Raw genomic sequence first — 21260 nt, forward strand, 5'->3', positions numbered from 1 at the left:
TTCTCTGCGTTGATTGTTGAACCTCATTCAAGGAAATCAACCAGAATCACACCTTTAGCATCTAAAGAAACAGTTGCCATAATCTTTCGCTGACAGATTTTGGAGACATATTCTTGGTTTTTTTTTTTTTTGACAATGTGTGTACCCCCATTCTATAGACTACATTTTTTTCACAATTGACATGCTTCACCTATATCTTATCATCAGTAACGATACTATCGAGAAGTTTGTTACCATGTTTGTCATATTCATCAAGGAAAGTTAACAATGCAGCAAGTCGTTTTTTGTGATCTTCCGTAAGGATTTTAGGAAACCCACCTGGCACAAAATTTGTGGTATTCAAACTTCCCTACAACAGTTTCATGGGAAACATAATAACAATTCGAAGGCAAGGATTGGTAGGAAGGGTGGTATAATTAACAACAGTCAACCTTAAGTATTTGGGAGATATAAGAACACTATTTAACACTACTGTAACAGCATCAAATCTGGTGTAGCCTCACCCACTGCCACACCATTCAAGATAGATAGCCCCTGTATTTTGTTTGTATTAAGTGTAAATAAATTCATGTATTAATTTAGTATAAACGGAAACAAATGGGATAAGAATTCAAGAGGCAAGGATTGGAAGGAAGGGTGGTGTAAATAACATCAGTCGACCTCAAGTGTTCAGGAGGAATAATTTTATCCCACTGTAAACATAAAATGGGAAACATAATATCAATTCGAAGGCAAGGATTGATAGGAAGGGTGTTTTAATTAACATCAGTCGACCTCAAGTGTTCAGGAGGAATACTTTTATCCCACTGTAAACATAAAATGGGAAACATAATATCAATTCGAAGGCAAGGAGTGGTAGTAAGGGTGTTGTAATTAACAACAGTCGACCTCAAGTGTACAGGAGGAATAATTTTATCCCACTGTAAACATAAAATGGGAAACATAATATCAATTCGAAGGCAAGGATTGGTAGTAAGGGTGTTGTAATTAACAACAGTCGACCTCAAGTGTACAGGAGGAATAATTTTATCCCACTATAAACATAAGATGGGAAACATAATATCAATTCGAAGGCAAGGATTGGTAGGAAGGGTGTTGTAATTAACAACAGTCGACCTCAAGTGTTCAGGAGGAACAATTTTATTCCACTGTAAAGAAAATGGGAAACAATAAAAATTCGAAGGCAAGGATTGGTAGGAAGGGTGGTGTAATTAACAACAGTCGACCTCAAGTGTTCAGGAGGAATAATTTTATCCCACTGTAAACATAAGATGGGAAACATAATATCAATTCGAAGGCCAGGATTGGTAGGAAGGGTGTTGTAATTAACAACAGTCGACCTCAAGTGTTCAGGAGGAACAATTTTATTCCATTGTAAAGAAAATGGGAAACAATAACAATTCGAAGGCAAGGATTGGTAGGAAGGGTGGTGTAATTAACAACAGTCAACCTTAAGTATTTGGGAGATATAAGAACACTTTTTAACACTACTGTAACATAAAACAGGAAATGTGATAACAATATGAGGTAACAACACATGATAATGTGAAAGGCAAGGAGTGATAGGAAGGGTAACAAAAAACACATGACTCTAACTGTTCAGGAGAAAGAAGACTGTCTTATTGTAAACATAAAATGGAAAACATAATAAATTGTATGAGAGACAAGGAGTGGTAGGGAGGGTGGTGTAACCCAGAGGTTCTCAAAGTCAAGCGTATCACAGATCCCCCACCTAAAAACCTAACGGTCTTCAAGGACCCCCAAGATACATATACCCCATTATGCTTTATTATCAGTTTTGCCCATACAGTTATACATAACTATACAGTTTTATTATTAACTTCATTAAGTATCAGGTATTTTTCATAATATACTAAATATACTTACCACGAAAATATACCAAAGTAGGAAATAAATATTAGCACCACTTAAGTTAAAAAAATCCCTCTTGATGAACATATTACATTATAACTTACCCCCATTCCCATTACTATTAATGGGAGGAATGAATTTGTTTCTTCAATTTTATAATGTCCTAAGTTGTTATAATTGGTAAGAATTGTCAAAATTTCAAACCTCAAGGCTGGTTCAACATTCTTTAGTCGATTTCTCTTAACACTTTTTATGCTACAAACTGTAGGAAATGTTAGTACAAAAAGGGAATAGGAAATAGTACAAAAAGGGAGAAGTTGTTTGAGGACTTTGTTTACTAAATCTGTGAATGCCAACTCATTTTTCCCCCTCCTCTCATATGATGTAACCTCAAGGACACAGCTGCAGCCTCCTCCTGCCAACCTGAAGACATTTTGTGAAAATAAGTTGTCTATACAGCTTTCTTTATTTGATCAATATTATAACAGTTGTTTTGATAGCTTTGAAGTTCATTTATAAAATTATCAGTTAGCCTATTCTTGCCACCTAATGGTTTCACGTATCCTCTAAAAATTGGCTTTCATTTTCTGACAAAGTCTGCATTCTAGTCCCCATCCTCTTTTGTATGTGATCTATACATTCTAATTTTTTATCTCCACATTGTTTCCACAAGATTACATGCCTTGTACCACATAAAATGATTTTCTGTCTCCATCACCTGAGTAGTTTGTGTATTGGGCGGCGTTACTTGGTTTGTTCGAGTGTTCGTATATTGTTTCGATGCATTTAATCTCCATGCCACCACTAGTTCCATGCCCTAGCATCTTGTCACTTTCTGGAACTGATTTTTAAATTACCTGCTATGCACAATGCAAATATTGATGTATATAATTTTGATTATATAATTAATAACTGAAAACAAATTACATTATGCATGGTAGTGTTGTACATATAGCATTTTGCCAATCTCATTCAAGGTTATGAAGTTTTGAACATTCTGTGAGAAAGCAGCACTTTAGAAAGGTAGAGGACAAAATAACTAACTTTAGCATAACAGTGCTGTCGGTTAGGTAGCGTCTTAGCTTAGAGAAGTGACCTTTACCTATAAATCGAGGAGTGCCCCAGGGGTCTGTTTTAGGACCAGTATTATTTATACTGTTTACAAATGACATACCCGAACACCTGGACAAATTTTGTACAGTTTCAATGTACGCTGATGATACCACCTTGCTCTTGAGTGGACAAAAAGACAATCTAGATATCAGATCATTCACAGCCTTGAACATGGCTTATCAGTACTGCCACTCAAATGACTTGGTGGTAAATCCAGACAAAACTAGTCAAGTCGCATTTGGGAGAAGATGTGATGAAGTACCAACAATACCCGATGTGGAAAGAAACACCCAAGCTAAATATTTAGGAGCCATTGTTGATGAGGGATTTACCTGATCACAGCATGTAGACAATCTTCTCTCCAAATTAAATTCCTCCCTTTATATGATCAAACGTACAAAATGTATAAGCGACATATCTACTGCGAAAATTGCCTACCATTCCTTGTTTGAAACTCACATCAGGTATGGCCTAATGATATGGGGAGGAACTTCCGCAAGTAATCTTCAGAAAGTTTTGATTCTACAAAAGAGGGCTGTAAGAACCTTAGCTGAGCTAGGTTACAGAGAAAGTTGTAGAGAAGCCTTCAAAACCCTGAAGATTATGCCAATAGTAAACCTCTACATAAAAGAAGTCATCTTGTATGATGTTGGACAACCCCTGACGCAGAATAGACACCTACATGACTACAATACTAGACACGGTACTCGTTACCAACTACCAGTTCACCATCTCTCCCCATATGAAAAGAAACCCTCCTACATGGGCATGAAGCTGCACAACCTTCTACCTGAAGAATTGAGATGCCTCACCGGGAGAAGACGACTACTCTTACTGACTGGCTAATTAACAATCCTTTTTACTCACTTAACGAGTTTATTGAAAGAAGACAATGAACATTGCCATTTGAAAAACTTATTTTTGAAATTGTAACAACTGTTTGTGATGATTTTATTTGACGCCATTTCAATACTTAATGTATTTGAAAATAAAGAATATTTGTATTTGAGGTTAATAATTATATGTACCTATTAATTAAATATAATTATTAACTATTTCCATTATTATATTAGAATAATTAAAACAATATTAAGTAAAATGAAAAAGTTAGGGCAAAGAGTGGCTATTCTACAGTTAAGCAAACGCTGTAGATAAACAGATTTTTTCTGACTAGCTTGCTTTTTTTCAGGTCTGTGTGTATTTTCTATTAGGATAAAGTTGCTTCCTGCCAGAAGTTTTACCAATCACTTGCACAAATATCAATAACCCATTTTTGGCAAAAGTGTCAATTCCCCAGTGCGATGGTTGGATTAACTGTCATCATCCTGTAAAGCTCATGTGAATACATTTATTAGTTTTTGTTCTGTAGATTTTATTGTACATAATTAATTAATTTGATTCTCATGCGTCTGATCTTGTTACAGCACCGTGCGAGGGAGGATTGATCAAGTGAACCAAGTGCTAGAATTGGACAAGGAAAGTGTGTGTGGTGCGCGGTACAATGCATTGGACAAATGGACCAATCAGTTGGCATCGTTACACCAAGCCGTGGCTAACAGGATGTGGTAGACGGACAGATGAACGGACACTTTTGTTGTTTCATGCTCAACGTATACTCTATGTAATTGCTATCTACAATCGAGCTCAGTGGACTTGTCGATAACAGTTATATTGTATCCATTGGGGCTGTTAATATGTGATGTACAGATTTTTTTATTTTAACACAGTAAGGAATTGTATAATAAACACGAGTAATTCGACATCCTGCTGGTGATTGTATTTTTAATAATGCTACTGTTCCGAGCTACTACTGTGACAATTACTTATAGCTGTATATTAATTTATTTTTAAATTAAATTGTTATATTGAATTTTTCGCATTTTGTGTAATGCATACGTTTTCTTTTAAAGCTCTCAATGGTATTTTTATTATCAGTTACCATTAACAGAACAATGAAAATATATTCTTGAAATGATTTTCTATTTGATGTTGGCTATTTATTAATCTTCAGTGTTGTAGCCATAGCTGTTTATCCTAGACAAGAAAACATTTAAGGGAACCTCTATAGAATCATTTTAATATATTTTCATTTATGAACAGTTGCAGGAGAGTGTCTTCTGGATTATTGGATATATTTTGTGCTATGTTAAAAGTTTTTACTAATGAGAAAGTAAAGCTATGCCAGTGACATCCATGCTTTGAACCTTAATATAAACACCATGATACAAGGATGATTTAGAGTCTATTGAAAGTCAAGAGAGATGCAGTACCTAGTACCTATAGGGTTATTTTCGGTAAGTAGCATCTCTTTGTTTAACCCTCTCCCGGGCAAACGCCTCGGCAGGGCGCCTGGCGCTAAAGTCCAAACGCCTCCAACTGCTTTATCCACGCCCTTTGCTTTGTGCTGCTGTCATATACGATTTTTTGGGGAACTAATACTGGAAATATCTATTGGCAGTATCATTGTTGCCTAGTTTATTCATAGTTTTATGACTAAGGACGCTATCTAGGATTAATAATTTGAAACGGTTCATTGACGGTGATCTAGTTGTTTAGTAGTACAATAATTCTTTCTGATTTGTGCTGCTATCTTACGTAATTTGATGAACTATTTGGGACTTTTTATAACCACTTATTTACTGAAATCATTTTGTTAGATGTTTTCGCAGTCTTTACACTTGGTTTTGTACTTCATAGATGGCAGGTTCAAGGTGTTTGCGTAAAAGCGAAATTGATCGCGTTTTTGACAATGAAGTGGATGATGAAGGTGATGGATTCAGTGACGATGAAAGTTCCATGAATAGCGATGTATTTAGTGATGAGGAAATTCACCATTCTAACCAAGAAGATAGTGACACTGATGACTCGCCACACAGTGCTCCGGCGCTGCCTCACGCCGCCAGCACCGCTACCCGTGTCCCGCCATTGCCTCGCGCCTCTGGTACCGCCACTCGGGTCCCGCCTGTCTGGTCTAGACAAAGATAACACTAGACAAAGTCTTAGTGTTATCTTAATTTTTATATCTATAACCCTTTATATACGATAATTTATACAACAATTAAAACAAGGTTTTTCATATAAGTTTGACTTTTTGTTTGATTTTAATTTACCTCATAAGGTTGATATTTTTTTAAATAAATACAACGTTATTATAGAGGATTTAATTATCGTTGTAACGATGTACAATAAATAATAGTTTTATTAAAATAAAGTTCTTAACTTAGTAAACACGCAAATAAGTGTCCCCTCGCGGCAGAGCGGCCGATTTAATTCAGCCCAGTAGCGCCAAAAAGCGCGTCGCGGTAATTCGACCGGGAGAGGTTTAAAGTTAATTACTGACAATGGATGGTTTGAATACTAACAGGCTTTTACAAAATGCCATCATTATACTGTGTTAAAAATAAAACCCTAGAGACATAAAACATAAGGAAGGTTAAGCAAGCACAAATTATATATGTTGAAGAACTCACCAGAGTCAAACAACAAAAGAAAAGGTAATTTGTTTAAAATTTGTTGTTGACAATCCATGATTCGTAAATGTAACAGAATTAGGATATTTCCCATAACTATATGTTACGAAATGAGTACTACATTTGGATGGTTGGAATCTATCCCCTTATTTAGGTGTAAAAAATAACATAAGGAAGCACAAATTATACATGGTGAAGAACTCACCAAAGTTAAATTTGACAGCTGAAAAATGTATTTGTTTATAGTTCTTTTTTGACAATGATTTGAAAAGGTAACGGCTTTTTGAACTTTACTATTATATGTTACAAGAATAGAAAAGTACGTTTGAGGATTGTGGTTTATTCTCTTTGTCAGGTGAGAGAAAATCCTTAACGTATAAGGCTGAACAAGCACAAAATTCATAAACTACAGACAGTGTAGTGATGAACAGGCCAAAGAATATCACTAACAACATAAAATGTTGTACAATAACACATATAAAGTATATACCTGTAGATCCACAACAATCACCATGAGGACATGCCATAACACTGCACTGAAGTGATGATCTGTGCACACACCGCAGAAGGTTGAGAATGGGAAAATCATTATTGACATTCCTGTGGTGTGTCAACTGAAACAAAAACCACAAGGTGTTCTTTCTCTCTCTTTTAGAACTGGTCATCTACAACCCTCTTAGGTCGCTGTACATTAGTGGTGGCTTTGCACAGGGATATGCAGCTAACATTGTAATTCTGACTAATGCAGTCCTAAGCACAGTAGAAAACTGGTGTGATAGGGTTGGTCTTAGTGTCGGTCTAAGTGTAGGTTAACACCTGGCCAAGGCTACTACTGGCCACCTTTACAGGAGGTGTCAGTTGGAGGGTATTGGTCTTCTATTGAGTTGAAATCTGAAGTTTAGTATCCAGTTATTTTTGATAGGAGTTTGAATTGGAGACCACATATAGGATGGAAAATGGTCGTTAATGCAGTGAGACGTGTGGTAGGCAAGTCTTGGGGACTTAAGGCTTCTGTATTGATTTTATGTTTCTGTGATTGTACTTGTGCACTAATGTTCAGGGCTATTGTCTGGTGGCCAAACAAAGTTAAATCGGGTGGTGGCCAGATTAGCAAGTATCCATAGGATGGTCTACCTGCCTATCACTGGTTCCTTTCCAAGTGCCCAAGGCACTGCTTCTTAAACCTACTCCTTTGGGCATTGCAATTCAGATTGTGGCCAGTAGTAGGCATTGTAAAACTGTGCATGCTAAATTCAGGGAGATGATGTCTTGCATATAGTTTTTAAATTAAATATACAACAACTAAAATTGTACATCTGTGTCCAGTTTAGTTTATAAGGCGTTATAACTAACAACTACAAATGAAGCGCAAAAAACCAGTAAAAAAAAAAACACTAAAAATCAAAGATAGTTTTATAGGTACTGAAATTTTAGATAGTTATATGTACCTATTGATATTATGCTTGAAATACTTTTAACTGAATATTCTCACGTTGGTGCTGTAAAATTAATTGAATTGAATTGAACACAACTTTATTCATAAAAGTAGCTTGGTAAATACAAAGGCTGTACACCGTCATTCCCGAGTGAAGACACTCATCCCTCAATGACTGATTCCAATTTAAACCTAAAATTAGATGTACAGCACGTTTTTGTAATAATAGTTTGCTATTTAGATTGAATTTTGAAGTAGGTCCATAGCTAAAGAAATTACGGACCAATACATGAAAAGTAAAGAATCTTAAGAGTATGAGCAGAGCAGGATTTAGACACTTTATAAACAATCCAAATGAGATCTATTTTACAACTTGGCCAACATGTAGATCCCGAGTTAAATGTTTATCAAGTGTTAATACTGTACTAAAAATTTTGTTGAGTCCACTTGTTTTAATAATTTATCTTTAAATATTTATATATTCTATTGTTATATTCTAACACCATCTTACAATAATTTGTTGGAAATACTGTAATGTTGGTTTTACCTTGATTTTTCCTGATAGCTTATTATTTAAGACAAAATGTTTCCAGAATTTGTATTCTAAGTCTAATTGCTCATATTCACTCACCTTGAAACTTACGTCACTTACTTAGCATCATCTGCAAATATACATATTTTATTATGAGACTTCCTATTCAGAAAACTAGGAAATAAGACTTATGTAGCATAGGACCAAAATAGATCCCTGATCTCCATAAAAGTAGAGAAGCACTTTGTTAACCCTAGAACTGGCAATGGTGTCACACAGATGTTTTTTTATAATGTATTCCATTTCATAACTGTCAGTCCAAATGGAAACAATTATATGTGAATTTAATCATAAATAATTAGAAAATATTATAATAACAATAACTTTTCATTAGTTTCCATGTAAATAATTTTGTTTAACAAAAACAACTGCTTAGCAATAAGCTTACATCAAAATTGTAAATGTATAGCTTATTCAAAATTTTGTGCCAATTCAAAAAATGTATAGTTATTCTAACTTTTACTTTAAAACTTTGTTGTTGCTATGATTTTTTTCTTTTTTTATAGGTTTATCTCTACAAAAATAATGTCTCATAGGTAAACATAATCTTGACTGCATTTATATCTATATAATTATGATAGTTAAAGCAAAAATAAAATTAAATACTAAATTTGAATCCTACTTATTTACTTATGTAAAATATATACAAAGTTTCATCTTTCACTAAGAGTCACTGGATTCCACCTTGCGAAAGTGGCCCTATTTGCGGCCTCCCTGTGAAAGTGTTCTGGCATAGTGATCGAGCAAAAGAAATTGGTTTTCTTTTTCGAGATTTTACTCACGTACGAACAAGCGTCAGTTCGAATTGGGGAGTTTCGCGAGCAGTTTTCATGAGCAGGGCCAAAGACATCAACACGTGGAAGAACAACTTCTCTGCCTGACTCACACAACTGTGAGAGAACACTTACTAGGATATCACATCTGCTACATGGTCTGTTAGGTTTACCTCAATGTCAGAATAAATTTTGTCATCACTAGAAGTAGGATGATCCAAAACAAGCTCTCTAAAATCACATGTTCGATCTCTAAAGTTTTCACACATAAGAAACATATTAAAATTGTACCCTAAGAAAGCTAAAGCACAATAATAACAATACTAAAATACTATAAACCATTTTCCCACAAATACTATTGGATTCGTAACTTCAAACGCAGAACCCAGCACTTGTTTACAGTTTCGCAATATGGATGGTGCAGCAACGTGGCTGATGCATATTACTATTTACGTTCAAGTCAGATGTCCAATGTACGATAATCGAAATAAGAATAATAAATTGTTACTATAGTTAATGCTTTTTCACAATATATATAGTAAAATCATTTATATGACCTTTAATACCTAAAATGTAAATAACTGTACATGTCTTACTTTAGCGATGAATATTTGTTGTTGCCAATTCAGGCGGACCTTGGGCGATGAAAATTCGGTTTATGCCAGCTTTAGGGTTAATTAGTTGTTTGCCATGTATTAATTTCAACAAACTGCTTCCTGTTGATCAGGTAGGATTAAAGCAAAATATTTTTACAGATTTTGTAATTGTTCTAGAAGCAAAGCTTGTGATACACTATCATAGACTCTACTTGGATCCAAAACACCCCCAAAGTTTTTTCTTCTTTATCAACTAAACTACTACTAATAGATTTTAAAAATTTTTTGGCTATAATTACTGATTGCCCTAGTCTGAATCCTTCTTGATTATAATGATGTAAATTATCTCTTCTAAATAATAAACCAATTATTATTCCAGGCTAATAATAACCTGTACCTTAACCATACATAGTTTTTTCAAATATTTTGAAAATATTGAAAAAGGATAATTTTCCAATTTTGTATGATCATAATTGTTATACAGTGGTATTACTTTAGCTATTTTTTAATTGTCAGGAAAATAGCCTCTTTATCAGATAAGTCAAGAGGTTAAGCTATAATTTTAGAAACAATTTTAATGGCTATCATAGGTACTTCGTCAAAACCTGATGGCTACTTATTTTCAAAAGAAGCAATTATTTTTAACTCTTATTTCTTTTTTTCAATTTTTATATAAATTTGGAATTTATTTGTGTTAATTTGGTGGAATTAGTCTCATTACTGCAAGCTAATTTGGGTATTATAGACTCATTATATTATTATAAAAGTTGTAAATATACTTTTTTTGTTTGAAAACTATTTACAATCTGCAAGAGTTTTGATATTATTAGTTGCAAAATTTTCTCATTATTTGTTTCTTGATTCATAAGATTACAAGTTGCTCATTGTTTGAGGTTTTAATTGTCAAAAGTGTTTTCCTATTGCTGTGATAGTTTTATTTTAAAGTCCTATTATAAAATTTAACTTGGTTTTCCAAATGGTAGATCTTACTATTTTGCTTAGTTTCAAAATATGCTGCTAATTTTTATTTTATGTTGTACTTTATTTAAGTGACATATAAATATAATATCTTGAATATAGGTAGTTGGGATTTTTCTGATTGGTTACTATTATACACAATTCTCACTTTTTCCATGTAAATGGAATATATTCTTATTCTGGAAGCTTATATTATAATCTATCATAATAAGTAGAAAGTAGAGGATACAACTTGCACTTTTACACTCTGCACTCGTGAGTGTGGGGGTACGTGCGTGCGAGGCGACTACCTGAGCCTTTAGCCGCTATCTCTAATTGCTAGCACTAATGTGCCATATTCAGATAGAAGTTAAAATAAAACACAAGAAAAGTCCAAAATTGGCCTATTTTCTTTGCAATCAAGGAACTACTGATGAGATGGGAAAGATTTTAAGGAGACATATCAAAACTGTATTCAAGTAAGCTAAAACATTGAAGACAGTTGAGACCAGTGGGCCATGATTCCACTGTGTATGTTTGAAGTTATGAAGATAAATGTTTTACTTGTATACGAGTCTGTGCAAAGTATAAAATGAGAAGTACTTCCTATAGGTACATTGAGAGGTACACTGGAGACAACACGATTATCCATAATGTGGTGATCAAAAGTTTACAGGTTATTCTAATATAATAACATAATATTATAATAATATAATACAATAACAGTCCATCGTAACCGTTTTTATAAAAATTGCATCTTTTTTATACTTCCATCTTTATTAGAATAAATGTGTTTTGAAACAATGTTATTCAACTAAAATTACAAGAATTGTTTCATACATAACTACAGCATGAAAATTAATTAGTCTGACTACAAAATGTCATATATCAGTCTGAACTAGTTAATAGTCATAAACAAACTTATGCTAGTAGTCGGACTGTGTTGTCAGCTGTAGGGATGTTTGCATGCACATGAAATGAATGTTTTATTTCTTAAACTATCCTGAATAATAAAAGTTAATTTTAAGTACTGTATATTTATATTTTTACATGGTATCCACAAGCCTCAAGAATTATAATTCCAATTGTGAGGGGAAGGGGAAACTTAATATCATTGAATTTTTAAGAAAATCCTTATATAAGTTTATAATAATTTTAGAGTTGTCTGTTCTACAGTTCATTACTGTACACCACAAGATTCACGAGTATTATTCATATGACATACATCAACCGTTATTGATCAGTTATAGATGTAAGAAACGTGATTAATTTGTTTTTGACAAAGTTATACCACCTTCCACAAATATGTCAATGCCACCAGCAGCTCAGAACTAGTCCAGTACATTTCTGACATGGATGTCTTGGTAATGCTTGCAGATTGTGTTCTTGATGTTTGTTACTTTTCTCTCCGTCACTATGGGTCAAGCTGTTGCAGTCAAGAAATAATTGCAAAGAGTATGTACCAGAATCCCTTTATGGGCTCTTCAGCGTTATTAAAAAAATATACTTTTTTTGGCTGAAATTTACCAAATACTCATTACTTTTCCACTTATATTTAATTTGTTCCTAAAAGTCATATTAAACCCATTATTAAATTAAATTCTGTCAGCTTGAAGAGCCTAAAATACAGACACCACTTAATGTGGAAGTGCCCATAATATCTATTATGTATGAATTTTATGCGTTGCCATTGTGAATTGCTAGATGTGAGCTGTTTGTTTTCGACCTGTGTTCAACTCACTCATTTATACATGACTTTCACTTTCCCCAATCGTGGTTACTGCTATTAGTTTACTAGTATTCTTGACAAGGATGTGATCGATGACTCTTACCACTGACTTTAATTTTGGTTTTGACTGAATATGGCATGCTTGATCTAGTCGGTCCTTCATCTTCGAGAGTGTGACTAGTCATAGACTCGTGGCAAGAACAAGATATGGTTCTGCTGTGCCCTGGTATTCGAGAACATTACATGTTTGTCCTGACATCTCCACATATGATGGTGCGGACTCTTTGGTAACACTATGATCTGTGCAAACTCGCCTGCACTCCCATTGTGTGTTTGTTTTATGATTTCATTGATTTAGTATGACATTTCCTTGATAGCTCTACTAATATAGCATGCTGATTTTTATGTAATTTTAAAAGTTTTATCTGCAACGGAACTATAACATTATATTAAATATAATAGTCTTTTCTAAAGAAAACATTCAGATACGAGAATTTAAAGTTTTAGTATACATTTACTTTTAACTGTACATTTTTGCAAATATTAAGTATGCAGTGCTTGGTCAGCACTGTAATGCAGACATCAAAGACATAGTTACTAAATTTTACTATAAATTTAAATTAAGACTGTTCTAAAACGTATCTTAGTTGTCTTTTGATAGAAGTAGGCGTCTCAGACCTGTGTTTGTATATTTCAAGGAAACAAAGCAAAATCAATTATGCAAAAAAATACTAAGACCAGAGTAAATTACAATGGTCATAAATGTATTCTTTTTGAGATTTTATTGGTGGTGGCATCAAGGAGAACTCAACATTGGCACCAGAAATATAACTAACTCAAACCAGAAGTGCCCATGCATGTGCAAAGCCTACAAAATTGTGTGTGAAGCTGCGGGTAACTGCTAGTACTGACTAAATTAAATAATGTATATTGTGTAAAAGACATCAAGAAGAATTAAAATGTAGCATACACATTGAGAGATGGAAGCAGATGGTAACTAAAGGTTACTAAACAAATTAAATTAATTATATTGTTAATCACTCTGACCAAATAAAGGAAAAGTAATTGGGAGGTAAAGAGGAACAGTATCAATTAAAAATAACACATTTTTCAATATTTTTAGGGGTTACCTACTCAGAAAAATGTTTTACCTCGTCGATTAAATATTAAAAAAGTGTACACTTTACTAAAATACATTTGGATGCTTATTAATATATCTTTAAGATGCAATCTCGTACAACACTATGATCAAAAATAAGGGTGTTAAACTGCATGAGGTTCTTGTAGGGAAAAAATTCAAAGTCACTACTACAGCTGACTCTTGAGGATTCTCAGATGTTACAGTGTCAATTAATCATACTATTTTGTAAGGAAGGAGGGAATAACCTAACTGCATTACTTCAGCACATCTGGTTACAAAAGTCAAGCTCAGAGAATGTTCAAATGTTGGTAGAACTGAATAGCTGATAGAAGACTCCTTATCAATGTGTTTAGAAAGTAAGAGAAATAATTGTCAGATACAAAAACACTTAGTTGAAGTCAAGGCACTGTCTGAATTGTTTTTACTCAAACAAATTATAAATTTAGTTAGATGCACTCAGCATAAATACATTTGTAATTATCTGTGTCCATGAGGAAAATAAAGCAGTAAGTATACATACATTGGAACAGTTTTATTATATGATAATAATGACTTTGTAGTTAAACTGCAAACTGATCAGTTGGGAATAAATATATAAAGTTAAAGAGAAGAAAATGACATTTCACAAAATTTCATTAAGCTGCAAAGCTAAATTATTTAGAGCTTTGTTAGCTACAGAGGTGTGCAATTTAATTGTTTATTAGGAAATAGTTTATGTAAAAGTTCCCTTAAGAGAAATAAAGTATCTGATAGAGTGCATTGTAATATGAACCAGGGAGTGTAACATATTTTTAAAAAGCAAAAAAATTAGTTTAAATTTTTTAAATGGTGTATGTTATAAAAATAAATAAAAAGTAACTAGAAATTATTAAGTATAAAAAACCAAAAATTAAATTTATTTTTGCTTACTCTGTTGGGTAATTAGACAAAAAAATCATGTCGCCCCCAGTCTTCTTCCATGTACATTTAACTGTTTATCTGTGGCCTAATAATATATTTTTTTAATTCTGCTTCAACTTCCTAATAATAACTTTTGGCCTTTAACTAAATAACCAAACTCTGGAATTCTATAAAGACAATCACAAAGAAAATGTCTTCAATTTTGCATTAGCTTGTGGAGTGTACACATACTTGTTCAAATATTTTTGTCTTAACAAAGCACATACAATTGTCCACATGGCACTCATATGCTACAACCAATCACTTGATATTAAGTTGGTTAATGAATTGAGAATAACTGCTGGAGCAACAAGTATGTTTTAAACTAAACAAATATACTTCCATATGACTAATATTGGAATTTGGAAGCCAATGGGGCAGAGCCCTATAGTCAGATGTATTTCATATCTACAAAAGGCACATTTAAAGGGTAAGAGCTTTATAATGAAACCAAACACATGTATAAAATAATAGTTTTAGATATCTAAAATCGTTCTCAAAAATCAAGAACAAAAAATAATATAGATAGATAAGGGACTAAAGGTCAGTGGGAAAATCCAAACTTTTACATGTTTATTGACATTTAGTAATGAGTGCAGGAGAAAACTGATAATACACAAAGTATTGATCGTCATAATTTAGAGTAATGTTTAACCATTACATTTTGAATCTGAGTTAAAAGTGGCAAAAACGTAACTTAACTATTTTCTATAAAATTATACTCACAATTGTCCAATAATTTGAAATTAAAATTATTAGAAAATTGTGAGTTTTTTTAAAGAAAATAGTTTTTCAAATAAAAAGAGCTCCCTCCTCCTTCAATAACTATTTTGTTCCGTTAAAGAGAATAAGGATCAATATGTTTCTAATTTCGCCGAAATGTATCAGTTGTAAAGCAATAAGTCCTAATTTGTTTTATGTATAAAGAATGTAGGGTACCGGTAGGCTACTATAAACGTAAAAGTGACATTTACTAAAAAAAAAAAAAAAAACAATAATATACAAAGTATAAAGTTTCTGAAGTCAAAACGTAATAAATTGTGAGAAAATAATTGTTCATTTATACTTGGATCAGGTATAACACAAAACATGACTTTTTGTGAATATAAACATTAAAATCATTTTCAAGTTGAATATTGTATAACTACTTGTACACTATGAACCTACAATTAAGGTAAATGCCATATTTGTATGACATACCGGTATGTTTAACTTACAATATTAAAAAACTCACGCACCCAAAACCCTACCGCTATGGTTGGAATTTAGGAGCCAGCAGTGATCAAGTGTTAACACCATGATGGGTTTCATTTATTGCAAATTACCCAATTTAATCCCAACATATTTCCTAGCTTAGAATTATTGTCATCTAAAAAAAGGATTGCAAGACCTGGTGGACTAAAGAAATAATGATAAATATAGTGAAGATATGGAGTGTCGAAGGATAGACGTAGGAGAATTGTAGCAAAGACAAAATATAAGACATACTTAAAAATATGTTTGATATTATTTTGTTTTTGTACATTGAAAGTTTTATGTTAGCTTATAGAACTATTATTTTTGGCAGTATAGAGACCCTAATCATTTTACGGAAGTATTTTCTGACTTGGTAGTAATTTGCATAAAGAGGCAGATATTTATAAAAAATAACCAATTCGCTTTATCATTAATAATCTGAAGTTAACGAGGTGTTACGACAATTATTGGCTGATCGTTAATGAAGATTATCACTTGAACGGCTGGAAAATATTTGTTTCTGTCTGTCCTCACGAAATATCGAAAACAAACTGACATAAAGACTAAAAGATTTGTAATGCAACTACATTTCTAGGAGTAGATAGATATGCACACCGAGTTCGACGATAGTGCTATCGCTCCATGGGACTTAACTGACCATTGGCTAACAGTTTTACATTGGTCTTATAAGTAACCATGTGGTAACAACAAATTTGCTGAAATGAATGTATAACAAAACTACACATAGCTACTATATAATTTTGCATGCATCCTCAGCGAAGCCTGTTACGTGACACGTATGACGTATTACTAACTAGTTTATCAATGACGTGGTAATTTCTAATTAGCATTAACTCGGGTTCTTTAGGAAGTTGAAAGAAATTTACGTCCTGTCAGAGTCTAAAGACTCGAAAGGGACCGAGAAAGGAAAGTGACGGGCCGAACACCGGAGGTGGGTTTTGTGAACTCTGACAATTCTCCCAGTGTTCGGTAACAATAGGGTTGTAAGGACTTCAATACCGGAGAGGGCAGAATGGAGATTATTGGGGTGGAGTTCGAGGAACTGCCCTTGCTCGCCCCGCTCTTCGGTCGTAGACCTGTCCGCTGCCCAGCCTTCCAGGTCCGGTCCTCACTTTTTGCCCCTTTGTGGGACTGTGCCTTGCTCTCGTTCTCGGATTTATTGCACCAATATTCCTTTCTGCCTCCACACAACACGATTTACTACTCTCCTTCTACAAGTGTTTTGTTTTCTCATTAGGCGTGAAGCCTGACATTTCCTTACAATTGTTTTGACAAGAAGCTAACAGGCTTTCAGTTTCTTAAACACGCTGTAAATATGGTTCCTACCTCGTAAATCATTTTAAAGAGCTCCAACAACTAAACTAAACTATCAACTTGGATCATGAACTATGTTAATAAACTAAAACTGAAGTTGTTTTTGTAAATCTATTATTTTAATTGGTAGAACATGCTTGAAGTAAAATATAACGATTTTATTCGGTTATGGTATGGTTTTGTATGGGTTTTTTTTTGTTCAAAGGGAACGCTAAGAAATTAAGAACACATGTACATTTCTTATAACGTAGATTACAGATACATATTGACATTTAAGTTAAATTTAAATTATGTACTTTACTTCCTTTAAACGATTGCTTAATCCATGATAAATATGAAATATTACAGACATCTCAGTCGCCATATATTTATTTGTCAAGTAAAACCTGATAGTTTACAGTAAGTTTTACAACCGTAATATCTGCAGTATATATTCATAGGTATGCTTACATCGCACAAGTCGAAAATACTGATGCGAAAGTTGCTATCAAAACTATTCAAGTTATCAGAATGATCGATAGAGGCGAGCGCTGTTATTGGACAGCATGGTAAGGCGGGCGGGAGGGGGAGACCACGCTTCAGAAAAATTTAAAAATGCCGCCGACGTGCGCCCGAATCAATACCTCGGGCAAGGGGTCACGTGATTCGCGCGCGAACCAATGGGGGGAGAGCAAACTTTGTTGCGACAGCGCGCCGAGAGAGGGGGACTGTAGTCGTCAGTCGAGTGCGAGACGCGCGAGTGGTGGTAGTGTGACATGGTGTGATGGAGGATCGTGTCGTGTACACGGAGTTGCCGCTGCCTTTACACCGACCTGGAAGACACCATCCTTATGCCACCCCGTTGCTCCACCAGCCCCACCTTCACATCCCGCAGGTGCCGTCTCCGCCGCCGGCCACCGGTACCCACGTGACTTCACTGTATCCGGAAATCCTCGCGCTCATCTTCAGCTACCTGGAAGTCCGAGACAAGGGTCGAGCGGCCCAAGTGTGCTCCGCCTGGAGGGAAGCCTCATACGACAAGTCGGTATGGCGAGGTGTCGAAGCCAAACTTCACCTGAGACGCGCTAATCCCGCGCTCTTCGGCAGTCTCGTCCGTAGGGGTATCCGGAGGGTACAGGTGCTGTCGCTGAAAAGGAGTCTCCGAGACGTCGTCCAAGGGATCCCGAATCTGATATCTCTCAACCTCCGAGGATGTTACAACGTCACCGACCTCGCGCTCACGCAGGCCTTTTTCTCCGAGTTGACATCCATCACTAGGTTAGACCTCTCGTTGTGCAAGCAAATTACCGACAACAGTCTTGGGAGGATCGCGCACCTCAAGAACCTCGAGGTTCTGGACCTCGGAGGCTGTTGTAACGTCACCAACACGGGCCTTCTGCTGATCGCTTGGGGGCTGAAGAACCTGCGTTGGCTCAACCTGCGGTCGTGCTGGCACATCTCTGACCAGGGGATTGCCCATGTCGCCGGCCTCAACAAGGAGAACGCCGACGGTAACCTCGCGTTGGAGCATCTCGGACTCCAGGACTGCCAAAGGCTCTCGGACGAGGCGTTGAAACACGTCTCGACGGGGCTGACGGGACTGAAAAGCATTAATTTAAGTTTCTGTGTTAGTATTACTGATAGTGGACTCAAGTACCTGGCCAAAATGGCGTCACTTAAAGAACTGAATCTCCGGTCTTGCGATAACGTTTCGGACATCGGTATGGCCTACCTGGCCGAGGGCGGATCGAGGATATCCTCCCTAGACGTCTCCTTCTGCGATAAAATCGGCGATCAGGCGCTCATCCACATATCCCAAGGCCTCTTCAACCTGAGGTCGCTCTCCCTGAGTGCCTGCCAGATCACGGACGAAGGCCTCCTCAGGATATCGAAAACCCTGCACGAGCTCGATACCCTCAACATCGGCCAGTGTGACAACGTCACCGACAAGGGGCTCTACGCCGTGGCCGAGTCACTGCGACACCTCCGCTGTATTGACCTGTACGGTTGTACCAAGATCACCACAGCCAGCATACAGAACATCATGCGACTCCCTCAACTCGCTGTGCTCAACCTCGGACTCTGGCAGAAGTCCAACCCCGACCGGCAAGCCAGATGACCGTCCCCTCGTCGCCATTGTGATAAACTAAGTTCCGTTCCTTCAGTTCGTCGTCGCTCAATTATGTACAGTCTATGTTTCGTTTCGTTGTTCTATTAGTGTATCAATTTTGTTAGGTAACATTCCAATAATATTTGTTTTAATGGCCCCTGGAAGTGTGGTAAGCGATGTTTTTAGTTGAGAGTTTAAGTAGTTTACGGTAATTTAAAGTGAAATAAGAGTTTATTCCAGTTTTCGTGATTCCACTCAGGGCCAGTAGATTCTTGTGCCCGCAATTATTTGAGTTAGTTCCTAACAGTAAATGATTTTAAGCTGTTGCCTTTTAAAGAATGGTCGTTAAATGTAATTCATTGCTACTAAGTATGGTATTGTTATTTCATAGTTATTATTTTTTGTTTGTAAATTGGAGAAGTGTAACAAATTTCATTTAGCAACATTCCTGAGAAAATTCAATATTGTGACTACCAAAACAATATTACTAAAAGTTAAAGTATCGTATACAGTATATGCCCTATCTTAAAAAGTGTGGAAATATTTTATAAGCTCCTACAAACCCCACAAATTGTGTAACATTTGATGGGAAATTACTTAAAATTTCATAATTAATAAATTTATCTCCCCTGCATATACCCAGTATATACAATTGTATTCACAATATTTTGATAGTTAGATATTTCTTTAGGTATAATTAAAATTAGTTTTTTACTCAAAAAGATGCAGACACAATTTAATCTTCGTACTAGTTTAACATTTGTTATTTTGTTGATACAATACATTATTCTATTCTATATTGAATTCATTGAAGCTGGTTTTCAGTGTAGTTCCAAACATTTGTGATGAAAACATAGTTGACATTGGAATAAACTCATGTATTAATATTTGTTATTTATTTTCATTTGTGTTGTTAATCAATCAGATGTTGATGTAAATATAACCTCACTTCTATGGGGCACGAATTTCCAAAGTGTACAGGTTACTCTTTTGTTTTGTTTTATTTTGACAATCATTGTTTTCATCTGCTAGTTCTAAAGCTAGTATGTTTCGAGGTGCTGAAATTTCATTATAAGTTTTATACATATTTGAAAATTTCATATTTTCATTACTTGATAATCTAAAAATTATGATAATTTTACAAAATGTACTTGACAGTGTATTGTACACTTGGAGAGTATTATACAATTACAATATAGTTGATTTTTAAATTTAAAATGAATTTTATTTAAATCCTGAATTTTCCTTAGAGTACCATTTGATTTGGAATTTTTTATTATTCTATTAATGTTGATTAGTGACACAGTTAATTCATAAAGTGTGAATGGGTGAAATAACAATAACTCATACATATAAAAAGTAAATATAATAACCATCATTACTATAATTAAATAAGATTAAAACTACAGGTCTTGTGTGTATGCCAGTGTCATACACACAACTTTACAAGTTTCCTGTAAAGTCCATTTATGGAATTGCGATTTCCTAGAAATATAAAATAATGGAAGTGTTCTTATTGCATCTTTATAAACAAATTTTGATCAGGTCTCAATTTTTAGGAGTTTTTTAAGTTGTCACGCTTATATAACAGTTTGGCACACCGGTTTAAAATAAACACAACTAGCCTAAAGTGTTAAAACATCATTGTTTATTTAAGTGCAGTATTAAAATTAAAATTAGAATTACAAAAATGGTAATCAACATTTGCTATTTTTCTGCTTGTAAAATCGGAAATAATTTTCAACACATGAATTTCATTAATTGTTATGGTTTAAACATAATCCTTTTTATGTATTGGGTCATTAATAAATATAAGTAACAAACGAAATAGTTTATAATAGCGGGTGGCAATGAAATCCCTACCTTTCGAAACCAAAATGTTTACAGCTACTGTATTGTTTGCAAATGTGTAAAGTATTTCATATCTAACTTGATACAAACACTATAGCTGTGCCAAAAGACTAGAAAATATTGCTGCAACTT

General features: G+C 34.6%; 2 protein-coding genes across 2 annotated transcripts in view; both read left to right on the forward strand.

The window, feature by feature from the left end:
• Nucleotides 1-4967, forward strand: part of LOC124354581 (COP9 signalosome complex subunit 2) — a 33740-nt gene extending 28773 nt beyond the window's left edge. The window contains exon 9 of the mRNA XM_046805148.1: nucleotides 4410-4967. Within this exon, the coding sequence (XP_046661104.1) occupies nucleotides 4410-4554 (145 nt within the window). The 3' untranslated portion in view covers nucleotides 4555-4967. The remainder of the gene's footprint in view (nucleotides 1-4409) is intronic.
• Nucleotides 4968-17884: 12917 nt separating this feature from the next.
• Nucleotides 17885-20495, forward strand: LOC124354582 (F-box/LRR-repeat protein 14). The gene has a single exon (XM_046805149.1). The coding sequence runs from the start codon at nucleotides 17952-17954 to the stop codon at nucleotides 19284-19286; it is 1335 nt and encodes a 444-aa protein (XP_046661105.1). The 5' UTR covers nucleotides 17885-17951; the 3' UTR covers nucleotides 19287-20495.
• The last annotated feature ends 765 nt before the right edge of the window (nucleotides 20496-21260 follow it).

This window comes from Homalodisca vitripennis, chromosome 2, assembly GCF_021130785.1.
Source record: "Homalodisca vitripennis isolate AUS2020 chromosome 2, UT_GWSS_2.1, whole genome shotgun sequence".
Classification (NCBI taxonomy): Eukaryota; Metazoa; Arthropoda; class Insecta; order Hemiptera; family Cicadellidae; genus Homalodisca; species Homalodisca vitripennis.